The sequence below is a fragment of the Mirounga leonina genome, unplaced genomic scaffold (genome assembly GCF_011800145.1).
Source record: "Mirounga leonina isolate KUSES-001 unplaced genomic scaffold, KU_Mleo_1.0 Mir_153, whole genome shotgun sequence".
Taxonomy (NCBI): Eukaryota; Metazoa; Chordata; class Mammalia; order Carnivora; family Phocidae; genus Mirounga; species Mirounga leonina.
The window spans coordinates 21,276,551-21,295,270 of record NW_023270387.1 but is presented as its reverse complement, the minus strand read 5'-3'; the positions used below and the strand labels follow the sequence as shown (position 1 = coordinate 21,295,270).

At 44.5% G+C, this 18,720-nt stretch overlaps 2 protein-coding genes across 2 annotated transcripts in view; one reads left to right on the top strand and one right to left on the bottom strand.

Annotated features, from left to right (window-relative positions):
• FAM118B (family with sequence similarity 118 member B) overlaps nucleotides 1–5,411 on the bottom strand; it is a 47,797-nt gene extending 42,386 nt beyond the window's left edge. The window contains exon 1 of the mRNA XM_035009269.1: nucleotides 5,335–5,411. The gene's annotated coding sequence lies outside the window, so the exon portion shown is untranslated. The remainder of the gene's footprint in view (nucleotides 1–5,334) is intronic.
• A 94-nt stretch (nucleotides 5,412–5,505) lies between these two features.
• RPUSD4 (RNA pseudouridine synthase D4) lies at nucleotides 5,506–18,349 on the top strand. Its single transcript, XM_035009259.1, has 7 exons — nucleotides 5,506–5,719; nucleotides 6,085–6,250; nucleotides 9,083–9,284; nucleotides 14,179–14,272; nucleotides 14,351–14,495; nucleotides 16,434–16,531; nucleotides 17,108–18,349. Exons 1-7 carry the CDS (start codon nucleotides 5,531–5,533, stop codon nucleotides 17,345–17,347), a joined length of 1,134 nt encoding a protein of 377 aa, XP_034865150.1. The 5' UTR covers nucleotides 5,506–5,530; the 3' UTR covers nucleotides 17,348–18,349.
• Nucleotides 18,350–18,720: the final 371 nt, after the last annotated feature.

The window sequence follows — 18,720 nt, the reverse complement described above, 5'->3', positions numbered from 1 at the left end:
TATACCAGTACACCATATGCTGGTAGGCAGGACATACCTAATATTTTTTGAGCCTTAACTACATGTTAAGTTCTACACGAGCACTTTAACCTGCATGAACTCAATCCTTACAGTAGTCCTAAGGCAGATACTATCCACATTTCACAGGACAAAGAATCTAAAGTGAGAGAGGTTAAGTAACTTGCACAAGGTTACACAGCTAGTGGGTTGCGGAGCCAGGATTCTGAAACCATCTTTCTGACTCCAAAGTGCAAGCTCTAAGCCAGGGCGCTCTGAGCATCCTTAAGGTACAGGCTGCACGTCCTTCTGAATGCCACAGTTTTATTTTTCTAATTAAAAGGGCATGCATGATGTGTGGACTTTTCTCGAATCCCGATGCAAACAAATTAACTATTTAAAAAAAGAGAGACCAATCGGAAAATTTGTCCACTGACTGCTTGCTTAGTGATACTAAGGAAGGTGTGATAATGGTATTGTGGTTTTGTTAAAAACTAGTCCTTATCTTTTACAGACACATACTGAAGTGTTTACAGATGGTTCAACATCACCTGGAGGTCAGGGTGGGGTGTAGAACAAGGGTGGCCCTGTGTTGGTTGGTTGTAGAAACTGGCTGATGGAAACATGGGGTTCATTACTTTCTCTACTTCTATAAATGTTTGAAATTTACAATTAAGAAAAAAATGCATGATAAAAAAAACTAGAAAAAACATGATATTAACAATATTTGGGAAACAGCTATGAATGATTTTTCCCCCACTCTACTTTACACATTTTCTGTATTACTTTTATAATGGAAAACATAAACTATTTAAAGAGATTCTCTATCTTCTCTAAGTAGGCAGAGCAAGACTGCTCATAATCTAAGGAGATCAAAACACTGTGACAAAAGCATTTCCCATCTCTTCACCAGTGAACTAGTTTTCACAAACTTTTAGAAAGGTCACTTTGTAAGGGTAAGTATGATCTTCAAATATAAACTAGCCAAGAGCATAAAGGCACATGAGAGAGAAATAAAATAGAGGCAGATTTAACAAATACAACTAACAACACAATTCCTCCCAATAGAGTTTGGTCAAAGACCTTGACTGTTTAATTCTGACTTTCCTAAATGGTCAAACAGGCCACAGCCTAGGGATCTCTTCGGTCTATGATGTGGTCAGGTGGGGAATGGACTCAGCCTCAGCTCCCAGGCCAGCAGTCTTCTGTCGGCAGCCTCTAGTTTTCCTCCACGAAACAACAATTATTTCCACATGTACCATGACATGAAAAAGTATGGGAAGTACTGGTCTAGGCCAGACCTGTCTTGAGCATCACTCAAAAGCCAAATAAAGGTATAATGAGAGGCATTAGTATAATGGAATCTCTTTAAAATGCTGACATGGAAAAAAGAACACCCATATTATGGGTTATACTACAATGTTTTAGAAAACCACTGCTTTCTAATATTTTTTTCTCTATCTGCACTCCCTCTCATGCCCCACTTGGGAAATCTTAAGGTATATTCCAGCAGCATTCAATGAAGTGACCTCCAAATATAAATGTTAGCTCAGTGGCATAAGATTAAATTCTGGAGACAAGGGCAGAATCCCGATTCTCTGTGCTTATGCTAAATGTATGCAAGATAAGTCTAAAATAAATTTCACTTGTTAAGAAAGTATGTAAGTGTCAATGGAAAATCTTCAAAGAATAGAAGGTTGGAGCTGTAAGGATCTTCTTTTAAAAGACAAAAAACTGAGCCCAAGTTACTTGCTCAGGTTCACAAGCAGCTAAGCTGGGACTAGTCCCCAGATTTCCCAGCTGCCAGTAACGTCACTCTCCAAGACACCTCCAAGGAGCTCCTGCTAATTGCTTCTTTGAATCTAAAACCATAAATCATCCAAGTACTTCCTGCTCCTCAGGGAACTGAATTATTATTAATCCGCAACTTGCAAATCATTATTTGAGAAGCCAGAATCTAACTTCATGCCACTTACTAATCTTAAATTTGTGATATTTAAACACGAGGTCCTTTATTAGTCACTCTTTGTTTATATTTGTGAAATAAAAAGGTGATCTTGTTCTTGCACAGATCAGGAAATACTCAAAAACGAATTATCAAGTACTTCTTTATTTTTTATTTTTTTGGAAAGTTAGAAAACCTTCCTTTATTGGCTCTCAAACTGAGTGAAGCTCTGATATGTTGAGGTGATCTCTGACATTTACAATGGACACCTGTATGTTCTTGCTATGTAAATAAAATTGCTGGTATGAAATGACATTAAAGTTTTGTCAATAAATGAATTCTTCCTAACCTTGCTTCCAGAGAAAGGTTTAGATAAACTATAGCTTTTTAACATATAAATCTAACTGGAACATAATACAGCTTATACTGTATAAAAGTTTTACAAATTTTTTCCTATTAAATTCTCACAATTCACAGAGATATTATTACATCTCCAGTTTCACACATAAAGACAGTGATTTGTTCCACGTAATGCAGGTGGTAAATGGCTAGAATTTCAACACTAAAGCCATGCTTTGCTGCCTGTAAGGTTTTCTAGAAGGAATGAGATTGTGAACCATTTTGTATTTGTGTTTCACTGGTCCTCAAGGAATACTGTGATATTACCTTGATATTTCAGATGTGGTCAAGTACTTCTTTAAATACTTATGTGGGGGGAACACATTACGATATATCAAAATCTATGTAAATAAGTCATGTTTGTAGAACGAAGACACCACTAGACATCACTAATGGAATTTTCTTCCTTGTACTGAGAGAACAGTACAGACAAGAGGAGTCCTCAAGCAAAAAGAGAACATGGCATTGGTGTTGAAGTGGAAAAATGAACTGCCTAAAATAAAATCAATTGAATGAGGAAGAGGAAAGAGGCAATATAGCATTAAAAAACAAAAGACAGACAACATATTTGCCATAAATTTTTGTATATGCAGAGAGCAACTCTAAATAACCACATGCCATAAACATTAAAATATAGCTTCTGTACCCATATTGGCTAAAGCTGTACTGTGATAACAAACAAAGTCTTTGAATTTTTCAAATATTTCTCTCAGTTTAAAAGAAAACCCTGGAAGTTCCTTCTCTAGAAAAACCTGACCGGTGTTTTTATTCTTAGGCACTATGGTGTGTACCTTGGGGTACCTGAAACCCAAGAACACAAGCTGTCACCAGCATTGACATCTGAGTTGGTTCTTCATTTGTTTCCTGCCACAGAATGCCAATTCTGCAAGAACAGGTATCATTTCTTGAACGCAAGCACAGGTTAAGGGAGAAACACCCCTTACACAAAACCATAGAAGTCCTATACCTAGGGGCGCCTGGGTGGCTCAGTCGTTAAGCATCTGCCTTCGGCTCAGGTCATGATCCCAGGGTCCTGGGATGGAGTCCCACATCGGGCTTCTTGCTCGGCGGGAAGCCTGCTTCTCCCTCTCCCTCCCCCACCCCCCCGCTTGCATTCCCTCTCTTGCTGTGTCTCTCTCTGTCAAATAATCTTCAAAAAAAAAAAAAGAAATTAAAAAAAAAGAAGTCCTATACCTAAAACAAGTTTGTAATTAATGTAACGATATAAATTTAAATCCTGACATTCACATTTCAGAGTCCTTGGAAAAGGAGGCTTCATGTACCTAAGTGCAAGGAATAAAATCAGAACCTGGGTCTGGAGCGTATCAGTAAAAGATAGCAATTCTCAACTGTTATAGATCTACATCTTACCTGTGAATTTGCAGGGAAAAAAAAGAGTTGTTTCCCAACCTCCCTCGGGATTCTTCGAATTTATATCCTGATCACCTGTCTTATTACAGATACATACACAAGATACATACTCCCCACTCTTTACAAATACATTTACTCCTACCTCCATTTTTCAGGTCAAAAACTGACAGAAAGAAGACAACTCAAATGTTCAGGCACATCTAATACACGTCTGTGATGCACTGCAGCCATCTAAGGAATGAATATTTCTGAGTTTACTCTGTGCCTGATGTGGGAATTACAAAGAAACCATGAGCAAGTCCTCAAGGGACTCAGACTTCAACATCAGCTGCCAATGATACATCCTGACCTGTACTCAAAATCAATTCCAACGCAAAGAACAGCACAGTGTAGGGGGAAAGACCACGGACGAAGCATAACCTCTTTACTGTTCCCCTAGACTGCAGCATCCCAGCTGATCTGCCTGCTATCAAAGCCCTCTTCTCTTCAATCTGTCCTGCATTCAACTGCCAGATTCATTTCTAGAATTCAAGGACTCTCTCTCTCCTGCTCATGAAGCTTCAAACACTCCTCGTTACTTCTAACATCTAGCTCAAACTCTTCTTCGACTTATGAAGTCTTCTATAGGTTAGCTCCACTCACCTGTTCAACTTTACTTCGTGCCCAATATGGCTCCCTCTGCCAATCCCTTTCAGAGGGGTAAGTCGCAAACCTATTTCCACTACCACCTACTCGAACACCTCAAGGAGCCTTCATTCTCAGCAGTCTTAAAAAATCGTTTCCTCTAATGTCAGTACGGATCCATTAGTTTTCTGAACATCCCTTCGGAACTCGCCATTAGGTTTCTTAACAAATGGCAGGTATGTCCCAAGGTATTTTTCACATTATCACCCCAACCAGAGGTTCATCTTTCCAGCCACCCCTCGGTGAAATCAGAGGGAGTCCCTTGTAGTTTGGGCATGGGAGTTCCAACACTGCACCTTGGAAGAGAGGGAGAGGTTTGGGGCGGTTGCAAAGTAGGGAGGGGAAAAAATGAAGGAAGCATAAAAGGGAAGGAAGGTCCGTGCTCTGTACTGCATTTTCAGTCTTGTCTTTGGAAGGAGCAGGGAGAGCGCAGGGGGCGAGGAGACTCCAAAAAATGAATTCTTGAGGAAGAACAGAAGAAACTCAAGGTGTTCCCTAGGTAGGAATACCAGCTGGGGACCCTGGATAACGGAAGGGTTCCCCATTACCCCTGGGAGAGAAGGACAGGTTACAACCTGCAACAAAGAGGAGGTGAGGGGTGGGGAGCCTACAGAGATCCGGGCAACTCCGAAGGTCGAGCGGCAAGGAAATGAGAGGTGACACGACGCGTCCCTCGGGCGACTGGCCGGACACCAGGGATGTGGTTGCCAAGAGGGACGAGGTAGGCGCCTAAGGCGGCTCTGGGGCGAGCGTTTATGGGGCATCGCTTCCACGGGGCGCGGGGGCGGGGAAGTGTTTTTGAGTGGGGTCTTCTCCCACTGGGAGAAACGGTTCCCGGGGCAGTGCTCTCCGAGAACAGAAGCCCCGGAGACGCGAAAACGTTAAAGCGTTGAAGAACCGGCATTTCCTAGCCCCAGCCTGGCTTCCCAAACACTCACCGAGTCTCCTGCAAACGCCACCGCTCCAGCTGCAGCTACCGGCCGGCGCAGCCGCACTCAGCGCGCACCGCCCCACGTGACTCGGCCCAGACCCCGCCCCCACGCCCCCACATGACCCTCAGGACCCGCCCATTCCCTCCTCCCTCTAGCCCCTCTTCCGCACGTGGTCTAGACTCGCCCCTCCCTTTTTGACAAGATGGCGGCACCCAGCTGTAACGCGCCGGGCCAGTGGGTCCGGGGTTCCAAGCAGCGTTTGGGGAGTCTCTTTAGTCTCGTCTCAAAGCCACTTTGTTCGGTCGCTGCTGCGTCTGGGACCGTGAGTGCCCAGCGATTAGCGGAGAAGCTCCGAGCCCAGAAACAGGAACAAAAGACGAAGAAACAGCCGGTGAGTCCGAAAGGACCACAACTCCCAAGAGGCAGTGCGTTCACCGATTCCCCGGCTGGGCGTGAGGTGGGAGGGTCCTCTGACGGATGTTAAGTAAATGTGGAGGACCTGTGGAAGGATGGGGAGAAAGGGAAGGGAAGAGGTCAGGACGGTACCATATCTTCCTGCGGTCTGGGTCTTTGGCTCCTGCCGGCCTCGGCCCTGAGCACTGCGTGGAGACAGGTAAGACAGACATGCACTGTCGCTCTCAAATTATTCGGGGAAGGCGCGAGTTCAATGCAGAGATGGTCGTTCCCAACCCAAAGTCCCACCCAGACTTACTGAAGGTCTTCACCAGTCATTTCCTGTTGCTGCTCTCCCCGTAGGTGCCCACAAGCCCTGTTCAGCGGAGGGTGCAAGAACTAGTGCGGTTCACACAGCAGCTGCAGCGAGTCCACCCCAACGTGCTTGCTAAGGCTCTGAGCCGAGGGATCGTGCACCAGGATAAGGATCTCGTGGTCATCAATAAACCTTACGGTCTCCCTGTGCATGGTAAAGACCATGTGGGAGAGGGAGGGGTGCTGCTTCCGTTTTCACTACAATTAGGGATAACTTTGACACATTGCTTGTGGGGCTCCTTAAAGACTTGCATTCAGAATAATTTTTTATGGAGTACTATATAAGGCACTATAGTCCTGTATAAGGCACTACTGGGGACACAGATATAAAAGACAGCCTCTGCATTCCAAACATTGGGCGGTCAGCAGTGATTTATGGAATGCACTGTGTCCAGAGCTCCACGGGAATTTTTATAGAGAAATACTAAGGCTCTGTGGTTCTTGTCTTCCTATTATTTTACATCAAAACTGGGAAAGAAGAGGGGTGCCTGGGTGGCTTAGTGGGTTAAGCATCTGCCAGCCCTGTGTCAGGCTCCCTGCTCAGCAGGGAGTCTGCTTCTCCCTCTCCCTCTGCCCCTCCCCCCTGCCCCTGATATATCGCTCTCTCTCTCAAATAAATAAATAAAATCTTCAAAAAAAAAAAAAAAACTGGGAAAGAAGAAATGACATATAAGAAAAAAATATATAGGGCTTAATATATTAAGGTTCTCACCATTTCCCCTTCCAACAATGACACCACTATATTTTTGCCTTTATTCACAATTTTCCCACTTTCACTAATTTTCATAAATAACTCTATTTTCGGCCTATAAACCTCTTGTGGATAATGTATTCTGGTAGTTTATTACCTTCTATAAGTAATGGTATTTCCATATAATGGCTCTGAATTTGCTTCACGTGTCTTTTTTTTAACCATGGTGATTTATTGCACGTTTTTGTTCACATGATCCAGAGTACAATTTCATCAGTTAAGTCCAGACCAAGGAAAATAGTCCATCTTCTTTGAACAAAGATCAGAAAATCTCAACCCACAAGCCCAAAACTGCAGCATAAATCAGTCAGCCACCTCAGGCCTTGAGTGGAGACAGAATAACCTGAGAAAAATCAGATCTTATACTATGCATGGGCAAGGATCAAATAAGGACACCTAAACATGCAGAAACTCCAATCACAGAAACCAATATGAAAACTGATAAAAAAAAAAAAAAAATGGAGTTCCAGCCAAAGCAAAAATTAAACTGCCCTGTAGAGAGGCCTCCACTACTGAAAACGTACGCAGGATCCACATACACACACACAAACACATATCAACCTGGGGGTGCCTGGGTGGCTCAGTCGGTTAAGCATCTGTCTTTAGTTCAGGTCACAATCCCAGGGTTCTGGGTTCGAGCCCCGTTGTCAGGCTCCCTGCTCAGTGGGTAGCCTGCTTCTCCCTCTGCCTCTGCCCCTCCCTCTGCTCATGCTCTCTCACTCAAATAAATAAAATCTTTCAACAAACAAACCCCACATATAAACCTGTATAGAAGATAACTTCCTTTAAAGAGTTTATAAAAATTTATAAAACATAGAAGATATTCGTGTTACAAGATTCGGATGCCAAAAAATACATAAGAAATTATGTATTCGTGGTATGCACTTAAAAAAGAATAAAAGAAAATGTGTGTGTGCATGTGTGCGCACGCACAGAGTATACCTAACAAAACCCCAGGATGCCCAGAACTTAACGGACACTGAAATGTTTCTGAATAAACGTTAAATGTAGTCTAAGACAGCTCGAGTGAGACAGGAAAGATTGATAGAAAAAAATGCATTTGGGAAAGGGATTTACTGGGGGAAAAGGCATAGTTGAGCTAGAAGAATGCTTTTTGGGGAGGTATGGAGAAAAGCATGAAGACAAGGAATGAAGTCAGACATTGCCAAGTGTTCTGTGTATTTTCTTTTTCTCTCTTGATCTTTTTCTTCCCATTCCCCATGAAACAATTATTATCTAGATATTTACATTTTATAGATGAGAAAACTGCAAGTTGGAAAGATTAAATCATCTGTTCCGGGCCAATGGCTAGTTAGGCTTAGAATAGAACAGAGGAGCATCTCACCTAAAGCCCATCTTCTTAGCTCTTCTGTAATGCCTCAGGAGAGCCTCAGTCTTGTATTTATCACTCGAGTTTACTTGGCAAATTCTCAAGCCTTTGTTTATATGGTGAAATACCAGACCTCACTTTGATTGCTGATTTTATTGTGAGTATTCAGGTAGATTAATAAGTATATATATGTCTGAGGAGAAAGCCACGTGCTCTAGGACAGTGCTTCTTAAACTTTAATAGGCATGTGAGTCCCTTGGGCATCTTGTTAAAATGCAGATTCTGGGGGCACCTGGGTGGCCCAGATGGTTAAGTGTCTGCCTTCGGCTCAGGTCATGATCCCAGGGTCCTGGGATCGAGCCCCACATCGGGCTCCTGGCTCAGCAGGGAGCCTGCTTCTCCCTCTCCCTCTGCCTCTCTCTCTGCTCATGCTCTCTCTCTCTCTCTCTGTATCTCTGTGTCTCAAATGAATAAATCAAATCTTAAAAAAAAAAAATGCAGATTCTGATTTAATAATCTGGGTTGGGAGCCTGAGATTCCTTTCCAGCAAGCTCCCTGAACATACTAGTGTTGCCAGTTTCTGGACCACATTTCAGTAATAAAGCTCTTGAAAACATTGACTTTCTTCCCAGGTAGAGTTCTTTGGTGGGATCTTTTATTTTTTTATTTTTTTTATTTTTTTTTTAATATTTTATTTATTTATTCATGAGAGTCAGAGAGAGAGACGCAGAGGCAGAGGGAGAAGCAGGTTCCCTGCCGAGCAGGGAGCCCGATGCAGGACTCGATCCCAGGACCCCTGGGATCATGACCTGAGCCGAAGGCAGACGCTTAACCATCTGAGCCACCCAGGCGCCCTGGTGGGATCTTTTACTGGCCACTAAAACCTCTGGCTCTTCCCTTTTTAGGTGGCCCTGGGGTCCAGCTCTGCATCACTGATGTATTGCCTATCCTGGCAAAGATGCTTCATGGCCACAAGGCAGAGCCCTTGCATCTGTGCCACCGGCTGGACAAGGAAACTACAGGGGTAATGGTGTTGGCCTGGGAGAAGGAAGTGGCACATCAAGTCCAAGAGCTGTTTAGAACCCGTCAAGTGGCAAAGAAGTACTGGTATGGAGCCCATCGCTAGCAGTTGGTAGAACTGGTATAAATGAAGGCATCCTTTTATCTCTTCGTCCATTTGTATGGAAGGACCTCCTGTTAGGAGAGGGCACTGTGCTAGGACGTGTGGGCATGTGAAAAATACAGGAAACAGGTTTAAGTGCTTAGAATATTGGAGTCTGTAAAAAAAAAAAAAAAAAAAATATTGGAGTCTGATAGAATAGTGGCTCCTAATTGTGGTTGTACATAGAAATTATTGAAAACTAATTATACAAGTAGCACGTGATTTCATTCCTGTGGTAAAATAGTCAAACAACAAAGATAAAGCAAAAAACTTGGAGAATCTTGGGGCGCCTGGGTGGCTCAGTCGGTTAAGCGTCTGCCTTCGGCTCAGGTCATGATCCCAGGGTCCTGGGATCGAGCCCTGCATCGGGCTCCCTGCTCCGCAGGAAGCCTGCTTCTCCCTCTCCCACTCCCCCTGCTTGTGTTCCCCTCTCTCGCTGTGTCTCTCTCTGTCAAATAAGTAAATAAAATCTTTAAAAAAAAAAAAAAAAAGAAACTTGGAGAATCTACCCACTCTGTCATTCTAGTCCCTTCCCTTGGGGTAGTTTGGTTTTTATCCCTCTGGTCCTTACTCAGTGTATTTACGAATATGTCTGATACATACTGGGTGTGTGTGCATTACATTGTACCCTGTACACTGTACTTTATTTAAAAAGATTTTATTTGACGGAGAGCGAGCACAAGCAGGGGGAGTGGCAGGCAGAGGGAGAGGGAGAAGCAAGCTCCCTGCTGATCAGAGAGCCCAGTGTGGGGCTCCATCCCAGAACTCCCAGATCATGACCTGAACTGAAGGCAGATGCTTAACCGACTGAGCCACCCAGGTGCCCCAACACTATACTTTCTTTTACCACTTAACTGTGTCTTGGAGATCTTTCCTTGTTAGTGCATGTAGGTTTACCTCCATTTTTTTAATAGAAGAAAGATACACGAACCAAACTGAAACCTACTCCTGTCCCCCATCTACTCAGTTTTCTTCCGCAGAGGCAATCACTATTCTACTGTCTTGTGTAAACTTCCAGGGTCATACAAGGCATGTATAAGTGAATTATTGTATGGCAATGTATTTTGCAGTGCTTTGCATCCTGCTTCTTTTCACTTGGACAGTATATCTTGGAGAGCATTTTGCATGTACATTTAGGAGCTTTATAGTGTTCTGTTGTATGGTATATCATAACTTCCTGGGGGTGCCTGGGTGGCTCCATCGGTTAAGCATCTGTCTTTAGTTCAGGTCACAATCCCGGGGTTCTGGGATCGAGCCCTGTTGTCAGGCTCCCTGCTCAGTGGGGAGCCTGCTTCTCCCCCTGCCTCTGCCCCTCCCTCTGCTCATGCTCTCTCTCTCACTCAAATAAATAAAATCTTTCAACAAACAAACCCCACATATAAACCTGTATAGAAGATAATTTCCTTTAAAGAGTTCATAGAAATTATAAAACATAGAAGATATTCATGTTACAAAATTCGGATGCCAAAAAATACATAAGAAATTATGTATTCGTGGTATGCACTTTAAAAAGAATAAAAGAAAATGTGTGCATGTGTGCGCACGCAGAGTATACCTAACAAAACCCCAGGACGCCCAGAACTTAACGGACACTGAAATGTTTCTGAATAAATGTTAATTGTAGTTGTCTAAGACAACTAAATATTGGGATATTTAGTTAACTTTCCATTTTTCAGAGTCTGTTGCAAAGAATAGGTGATTATATCTTTAAGACAGATTCCTAAAAATGGAATTGCTAAGTTGAAGGGTACACACGTTTAATATTTGTTTTTTGTTGGGTGGTGATGGTGGGTTTTTGTTTTGTTTTGTTTTGTTTTTTAAGATTTATTTATTTGAGAGAAAGAGTGAGTGAGTGCGAGCATGAGCCAGGGAAGGGGCAGTGGGAGATGGAAAGGGAGAGAGAATCTCCAGCAGACTCCCAGCTGAGTGTGGAGCCTGACGTGGGGCTCCATCCCAGGACCCCAAGATCATGACCTGAGCTGAAATCGAGAGTCAGACACGTAACCGACTGAGCCACCCGGCTCCCCTCACACATTTAATATTTGAATAGTTAACTACTATTAGGTAGGCCGGGTTTTCTCCCACTAGAGTAGTGAGGACCCGCCTCCCCTTACAGCTGACCAACGCATTTTTTGGGTTTGCCACTATGATGACAAAAAAAAATATAAGAACCACTGTAATAAGAGATTACAGGTAATGGAAGAAGTTTAGCGTAGTAGCTAAGAGCTCAACAAGATCCGTGTTACCTGTCAGCTGTGCTGTTTACCAGTGCGGGTCCTTAGCCACGTCATTAAACTTCTCTAAGCTTTGTCTTCATAGGAAGAATGAGAATAATGGAGTTGAGAGAGTTAAATGAGACAATGCATATGAATTGTTTAACACGGTCCCTAGCTCCTAGTAAGAGCTGAAAGACTGAAAATTGAGATTATTATGTATCCTAGTAATCCAAATATAAGTCTATCAAAAAGTGTTGGGGTGCCTGGGCGGCTCAGTCAGTTGAGCAGCTGACTCTTGATTTTGCCTCAGGTCATGATCTCATGGTTATGAGATCAAGCCCCACGTTGAGCTCCAGGATTCTTTCTCTCTCACTCTGCCCCTCCTCCTGCTTGCTCATGTGCACGTTCTCTCTCTCTCATGCTCTCTCTCTAGACTAAATCTTTTTTTTAAAAAGATTTAAAAACACTTTTTTTTTTTTAAATTAAAGATCTTATTTATTTACTTGAGAGAGAGCACAGAGGGAGAGGGAGAAGCAGACTCCCTGTTGAGCAAGGAGCCTGATGCAGGGGGACTCGGTCCCAGGACGCCAGGATCATGATTGGAGCTGAAGGCAGACGCTTAACCGACTGAGCCACCCAGGCGCCCCTAGAATAAATCTTTTTTAAAAAGTGTTATATTATTTGTGAAAATTGTTTATGAAAGTTTAGACTCGGTAACCATTCGCAGTATCAGGCATCATGGAGGAACTGAAATCCGTTAATTGTGTGTTGATGAATGAATAGGATTTGATAGACAAGATGGAGAACTGTGTTATAGATTGTGGGAATGGCATTCACAAAGGAATAAAGCACACAGTCTAGTTTGGAGGGGGGAATGGTGACAGATAATGCTGGAAAGGTAGACTGGAATCTAGTTAATGATGGCCTTAAATACCAGGTGTAGGAAGTAGTTCGAAGTAGAACATGGGAGGCAACTGATTAGCATTTGCTGGCTTACTGTGATAGCGACTTGTTATAGTTCTTTGTTTGAATCTTCTTACTACACTTTGAATTCCTTGAGAGTGGGGATTTTTGTCTTGTTCATCTGTTCATCTGTGTATGAAATGAATGAAGAAGTACCTACCTAAATCAATGCCTGTTTCTATTCATGGAGCATGTAGTGAGTGAACATTTTTGAGCAGTAGTGTTATGTCATTAGGAAGAGTGAGCTAGCAGTTAAAACTCAATTTAAGTATGAGAAAATATATCAGACAGCAGCCCAAACGGCTACCAACCTGAAGTGAGGTGTCCAGGCTGTGAATTGTTATATGAATGGGCTTTTGACCCCTCGGTCAGCGATTCTATGATAGGCCACCCAGAAGGACTCCTTTGTGATTGACCTGGAAGAGGCATAAGCGTAAGGACAGATTAAAGGGTCTTCTACCTGCCTCAGACATGATGAAAGGACACCTCCAACAAAAGTGATCTGGAATGTTTATTGAGTTGTGGTGGTGGTTTCTGTGACTTTGAGCCCAGTTCCTCCCTATTTGTCTACCTGGCAAATCAGGCAGGTGCGGTCCTGTGAATTCTTCATTCTGTTCATTTATTTACTTCTTCATTCATTTCATACACAGTCAGGATTTAACCATCTTTTAAAAAACAGGATACAGGGGTGCCTGGGTGGCTCAGTCAGTTAAGCATCTGCCTTTGGCTCAGCTCATGATCCCAAGGTCCTGGGATTGAGTCCCGCATTGGCCTCTCTGCTCAGCGGGGAGCCTGCTTCTCCCTCTGCCTGCCTCTCCCCCTGCTTGTGCTCTCTCTCTCTCTCTGTCAAATGGATAAATAAAATCTTTAAAAATAAATAAAAAACAGGATACAAAGCCATATTACCCTAATTTCATTTTATTTTGTTTTATTTTTTAAGATTTTATTTATTTGACAGAGAGACACAGCGAGAGAGGGAACACAAGCAGGGGGAGTGGGAGAGGGAGAAGCAGGCTTCCCGCGGAGCAGGGAGCCCGATGTGGGACTCGATCCCAGGACCCTGGGACCATGACCTGAGCCGAAGGCAGACGCTTAACAACTGAGCCACCCAGGCGCCCCCCTAATTTCATTTTAAACTATACATATTCATTTTTGCGGCGCCTGGGTGGCACAGTTGAATAAACATCCTACTCTTGGTTTCAGCTCAGGTCGTGATCTCAGGGTTGTGAGATTGAGACCCACAGTCAGCGCAGAGTCAGCTTGGGTTTCTCTTTCCCTCTCCCTCTGCCCCCCCACCCGCCCTCACTCTCTCTTTCTCTTTCTCTCTCTCAAATAAATCTTTTTTTTTTAAATTAAAAAAAATAAACTATACATATTCATTTTTAAAGGCTGGAAGGAAAGACCATGTTATAAATATAATTTTTTTGTTTTTCTGTGTTCTCCCAAATATTCTGTAATTAGTATACATTAGTAGTAAAAAAGATACTAATATCGAGCTCTCAGGCTAAATGCTGTGACAAGAGATCACTTGGGATGCTCCAGTCTTTAGAACTGAGCACAATAGTGCAGAAGGTCCAGTGTTACAGCCTCTGAGCAGCCAAACCCGAGGAGCTCCCCCCTCACCTCATGGCTTAAGCCAGGGTCTGTGTGTCATGCCCAGGGCCATCACTGTGCGCGTCCCGGTGCCCCCAGCAGGAGTCGTGGATATCCCTATCATCGAGAAGGAGGTGCAGGGTCAGCAGCAGCACTACAAGGTGGGTGAACTGTCATCCCCAGGGGGTTGGGTTTTCTGCTCTTCCTTTGTGACCATATCTTGATTTCTTTGGCATCAGATGGCGCTGTCCCCAGGCTACCGCATGGAGGATGGGAAGATAGTGAGAGCACGGAGCAACCGGAACGCACATATGGCTGTGACTCAGTACCGGGTGCTCAGCAGCACTCTGTCCTCCGCCCTTGTGGAGCTCCAGCCAATTACCGGTGAGAGGCCACCTTTCTGCAGTGGGATGGCAAAAGCCCAGGGCCACTGAGCTTCGTCCAGGGCCTTGTGCTGGGTCCTGCCCTTCTTCTGAGCAGCTGGTTTGGTGAGAGCGCTGGGATTGTAGCTGATGTGTTTGAGAGTGTGCTTCTGGTGCTAACCTGAGGCTGGGAGCTCCAACAGGGATGACTAAAAATAGTAGGTAGTAGAAAGGTATAAATAGTTTGCGTACATTTATTTAAAAATTTGCAAAGCGGTTCCTCAAAAAAATGAAGCATAGAATTACCATATAATCTAGCAGTTCTCATGGGTATTACCCACAAAATTGAAAGCAGGGGTTTGAAAAGATATGTGTACACCAGTGTTCATAGCAGCATTATTCGCAGTAGCCAAGAGGTGAAGCCAACCCAGATGTCCATCGCCAGATGAATGGATAAACAAAATGTGTAGACGTACGATGGAATGTGTCTTGAAAAGGAAGGAGATTCTGACATGTGCTACAGTGTGTGTGGACTTTATGCTAAATGAAAGAAACCAACACAGGAAGAATATTGCATGATTCCATTTATGAGACCCCTAGAGTATTCAAATTCAGAGACCAAGTAGGATAGTGGTTACCAGGGGCTGGAGGAAGCGGGAAGGAATGTTTAATTGGGTCAGAGTTTCAGGACGGGAGGATGAAAAAGTTCTGGAGGTGGGCAGTGGTGATGGTTGTACAACCATGTGAAGGTATGTAACGCCACACGACTGCAGACTTAAAAATGGCTGAGATGAGGGGCGCCTGGGTGGCTCAGTCGTTAAGCGTCTGCCTTCGGCTCAGGTCATGATCCCAGTGTCTTGGGATCGAGCCCCGCATCGGGCCCCCTGCTCGGTGGGAAGCCTGCTTCTCCCTCTCCCACTCCCCCTGCTTGTGTTCCCTCTCTCACTGTGTCTCTCTGTCAAATAAATAAATAAAATCTTAAAAAAAAAATAAAAAAGGCTAAGATGAGGGGCGCCTGGGTGGCTCAGTCGTTAAGCGTCTGCCTTCGGCTTGGGTCATGATCCCGGGGTCCTGGGATCGAGCCCCGTGTCCGGCTGCCTGCTTAGTGAGGAGTCTGCTTCTCCCTCTCCCTCTGCTCTCCCCCCTGCTCATGCCCTCTCTCTTGTTCTCGCTCTATTTCAAAATAAATAAAATCTTTAAAAAAAATGCTTAAGATGATAAATTTTATGTTATGAATATTCTGCTACAGTGAAAAAATGTGCAAAGCACTACTATTTAGCATTATATAATGTTATCTAAAAAACTGGGCGCCTGGGTGGCTCAGTTGGTTAAGCGACTGCCTTCGGCTCAGGTCATGATCCTGGAGTCCCTGGATCGAGTCCTGCATCGGGCTCCCTGCTCGGCAGGGAGCCTGCTTCTGCCTCTGACCCTCCTCCCTCTCATGTGCTCTCTCTCTCTCATTCTCTCTGTCTCAAATAAATAAATAAATAAATAAATAAAAATAAAAAACAAAACAAGGGGCACCTGGGTGGCTCCGTCAGCTAAGCGTCGGACTCTTGATTTTGACTCAGGTTATGAGCTCAGGGTCATGAGATTGAGATTCTCTCTTTCCCTCTCCCTCTGCCCCCACCCCCTTCTCTCGCACAGGTTCTCTCTCTCTCTCTCAAAAACAAAACAAAAGCAAAGCAGGGAGAGATACCAAGTTGATGATAATGGTTATCTGTGGTGGAAAAGGAACTGTGAGGGGGAGGGGAACGTAGAGGCTTAATAGCACGTATAATGTTTCTTTCCTAGTAGCTTACAGTTTGCTCTGTTATTCTTTAAACTTTATTATAGGTGGGGCTTTGCCAGTCTTCCTGTGCTTTAATTTAATACGGTTAGAAGCAGATGTAACCCACACTATGGTTTCTGTAGCTACTCAAGTTTTTTGTCTCTCTCTTTTTTTTTTTTTTTGGTAAAGGAATAAAACATCAGCTTCGAGTTCATCTGTCTTTTGGACTGGATTGCCCAATCCTTGGTGATCACAAGTACTCAAACTGGACTCAGCTGGCCCCCCAGGTGATACTGGTGTGACCCAATGTGCAACAGCTAAGTGGGGGGGGGAGCTTATGCTTTCCCCTTGTTAAAGTCCCAAGTGAGTCACCACAAGGATGTATTGTCTTCAGATATGGTACCGTGTTAGTTACATGTACTAGTTACCTAGCTTAGAGAGAAGCAGCTACTGTTCTCACGGAGCTGCAGGATCTGTTAGCAAAACCCTTCTGCTTCATTCGTTCATCTCAGATTTTGTTAGGAGGCTGTGGGCAGGTTGGGGGAGACTTTCTGAAGCCTTCAAGCAGCCTTTCCTACTATTGCTGAAGATCCCTGGAGGACACTTTTTTATCTCTTGATGTTACAGCCCATTCTCTAGGCAGGCCAGAGAACTGGCTGATAAGAGCTTCCCAGGTGTGGTGGTTTTTCTCTCACCTGGGTTCCAAACCCTTCCTGGGAATGTCCCTGAAGCAGGCTGTCCACCGCTGTGCCTTCCAGAGGAGTCAGTGGTGGTTCCTTTAAGTGGAAGACTTCTGACCCAGCGTACTGCTCAAGGATGAGCTCTTGGCCTAGCTCTCAAGAAGCTGTCTTGTCTTTGTACAGAAGCTGTCTCTTGGTACCCTGAAGAAGCTGGGGCTGCACCAGGCGAAGGCCCGCCACATCCCCCTTCACCTGCACGCCCACCAGCTGATCCTGCCGGCCCTGGGGTCCAGGAAGGAGGAACTTGACTTGGTCTGCAAGCCTCCTCGCTACTTCGTATGCTCCCTGAGACGCCTGGACTTAGAGATGCCAAGTCAGGATCAAAATGGGGACGACAAAGCCGGACCTGTGAGAGCACAGTGAAGACCGCTGGGCCGATTGGCCCCTGAATCCTTCACTTTGTTTAATGGACTCTGCTAACTTCTCAGACTCCAGAAGAGCCGGTGTGAGAAGTGGAAGAAACCCAGCTGCTTCCGGGCTTTTACTGGACACTAAATTCTATTTACTGAGACTTTGGCCACATTCTGGGAAAGCCTGTGGGATGTCTCCCTGCTTCCGAGTCTCCTTGCCCCGGGGGAAGAGAGCCCAGGGCCAGGCAGACTGGGTCCATATTTGGAAAGGGAGAAACTCCAGCACAGAATCTGTGCTCAGAAACTGTTTATATCCAACAATAAAGCCCTTGATCTATCGGGAAGGTTCCTGTGGTTGGAAAGAGCACATGATGGTGATCTGACTGCTAGAGAAATTCAGAAGCAGTTAGCCACTGTCCTCATGGATGTTCAGAATCTATTAGCAGAACCTCTCTGCTCCACTTGTTTTGTCTGGGGTTTTATAGACCCCAGCCCGAGAATGCAGGGTTCTCTCCAGCTGCAGCAGTTACTGGAGCCCGCAAAGGGGTGTTGGATAAGCAAGAAAAGCAGATGTAATGGCAGGCTGGCTGTGAGGTCCTGGTGGGGAGCACACACACTGTCCAGAGAGGGCAGTTGTTAGCTGCAGCTGGGTATTGCTCTGTGGGAACAGGGTTTCTCTTTTTTTTTTCAGAGAATCGAGAAACCCAGATACAGTTGATCCTTGAACAGCTTGAGGGGATCGGGGACACTGACCCCCATGCACAGTCAAAAATCCACATATAACTTTTGACTCTCCCAAAATTACCTACTAATAGCCTCCTGTCGACCGGAAGCATTACCAATGACATGAACAGTTGATTAACATGTATTTTGTATGTTCTGTGTATTCGCTGTATTCTTACTCGGCTAGAGAAAAGAAAATGTTATTAAGAAAATCATAAGGAAGAGAGAATACATTTACGGTTCTGTGCTCTGTTTATCAAAGAAAATCCATGTATAAGTGACCTGTGCAGTTCAAACCCGTTGTTGGTGGATCGGCTGTATTTATGTGAAAGTGCCAAGTGTATTGCTCACTAAATGTGTAAAACACAGCTGTCCCCAAACCCAGGTAGTCACCAGATCTGCCGTTTCCCTCTAGAACCCCTCCTGAAGACGTGGTTTCCTCTGTACCCCCACCAGCTTCACTCCCCACCCTTCAACTAGGATAGGATAGTTCCCACCAGAAACCAAACACAGAGGGGAGTGTTGAGACCATCCCCCGGTCCCTAAGATCAGAGCAGGGCAGGGTGGTTCTAACTAGGACAGGGACACTGCAAAACACACCTTTATGTTTTCTCAATCTGCTGCCCTTGGCTCTCTGGGCTTCCAGGTTGCTGTTAGCCAGAG

Excerpts from the sequence above, each read along its gene's own strand:
- RPUSD4 (XM_035009259.1), top strand. The coding sequence starts at position 5,531 with ATGGCGGCACCCAGCTGTAACGCGCCGGGCCAGTGGGTCCGGGGTTCC. Across the intron at positions 5,720-6,084 it reads AAAAGACGAAGAAACAGCCG|GTGCCCACAAGCCCTGTTCA; the intron begins GTGAGTCCGAAA and ends CTCTCCCCGTAG. Across the intron at positions 14,496-16,433 it reads GGAGCTCCAGCCAATTACCG|GAATAAAACATCAGCTTCGA; the intron begins GTGAGAGGCCAC and ends TTTTTGGTAAAG.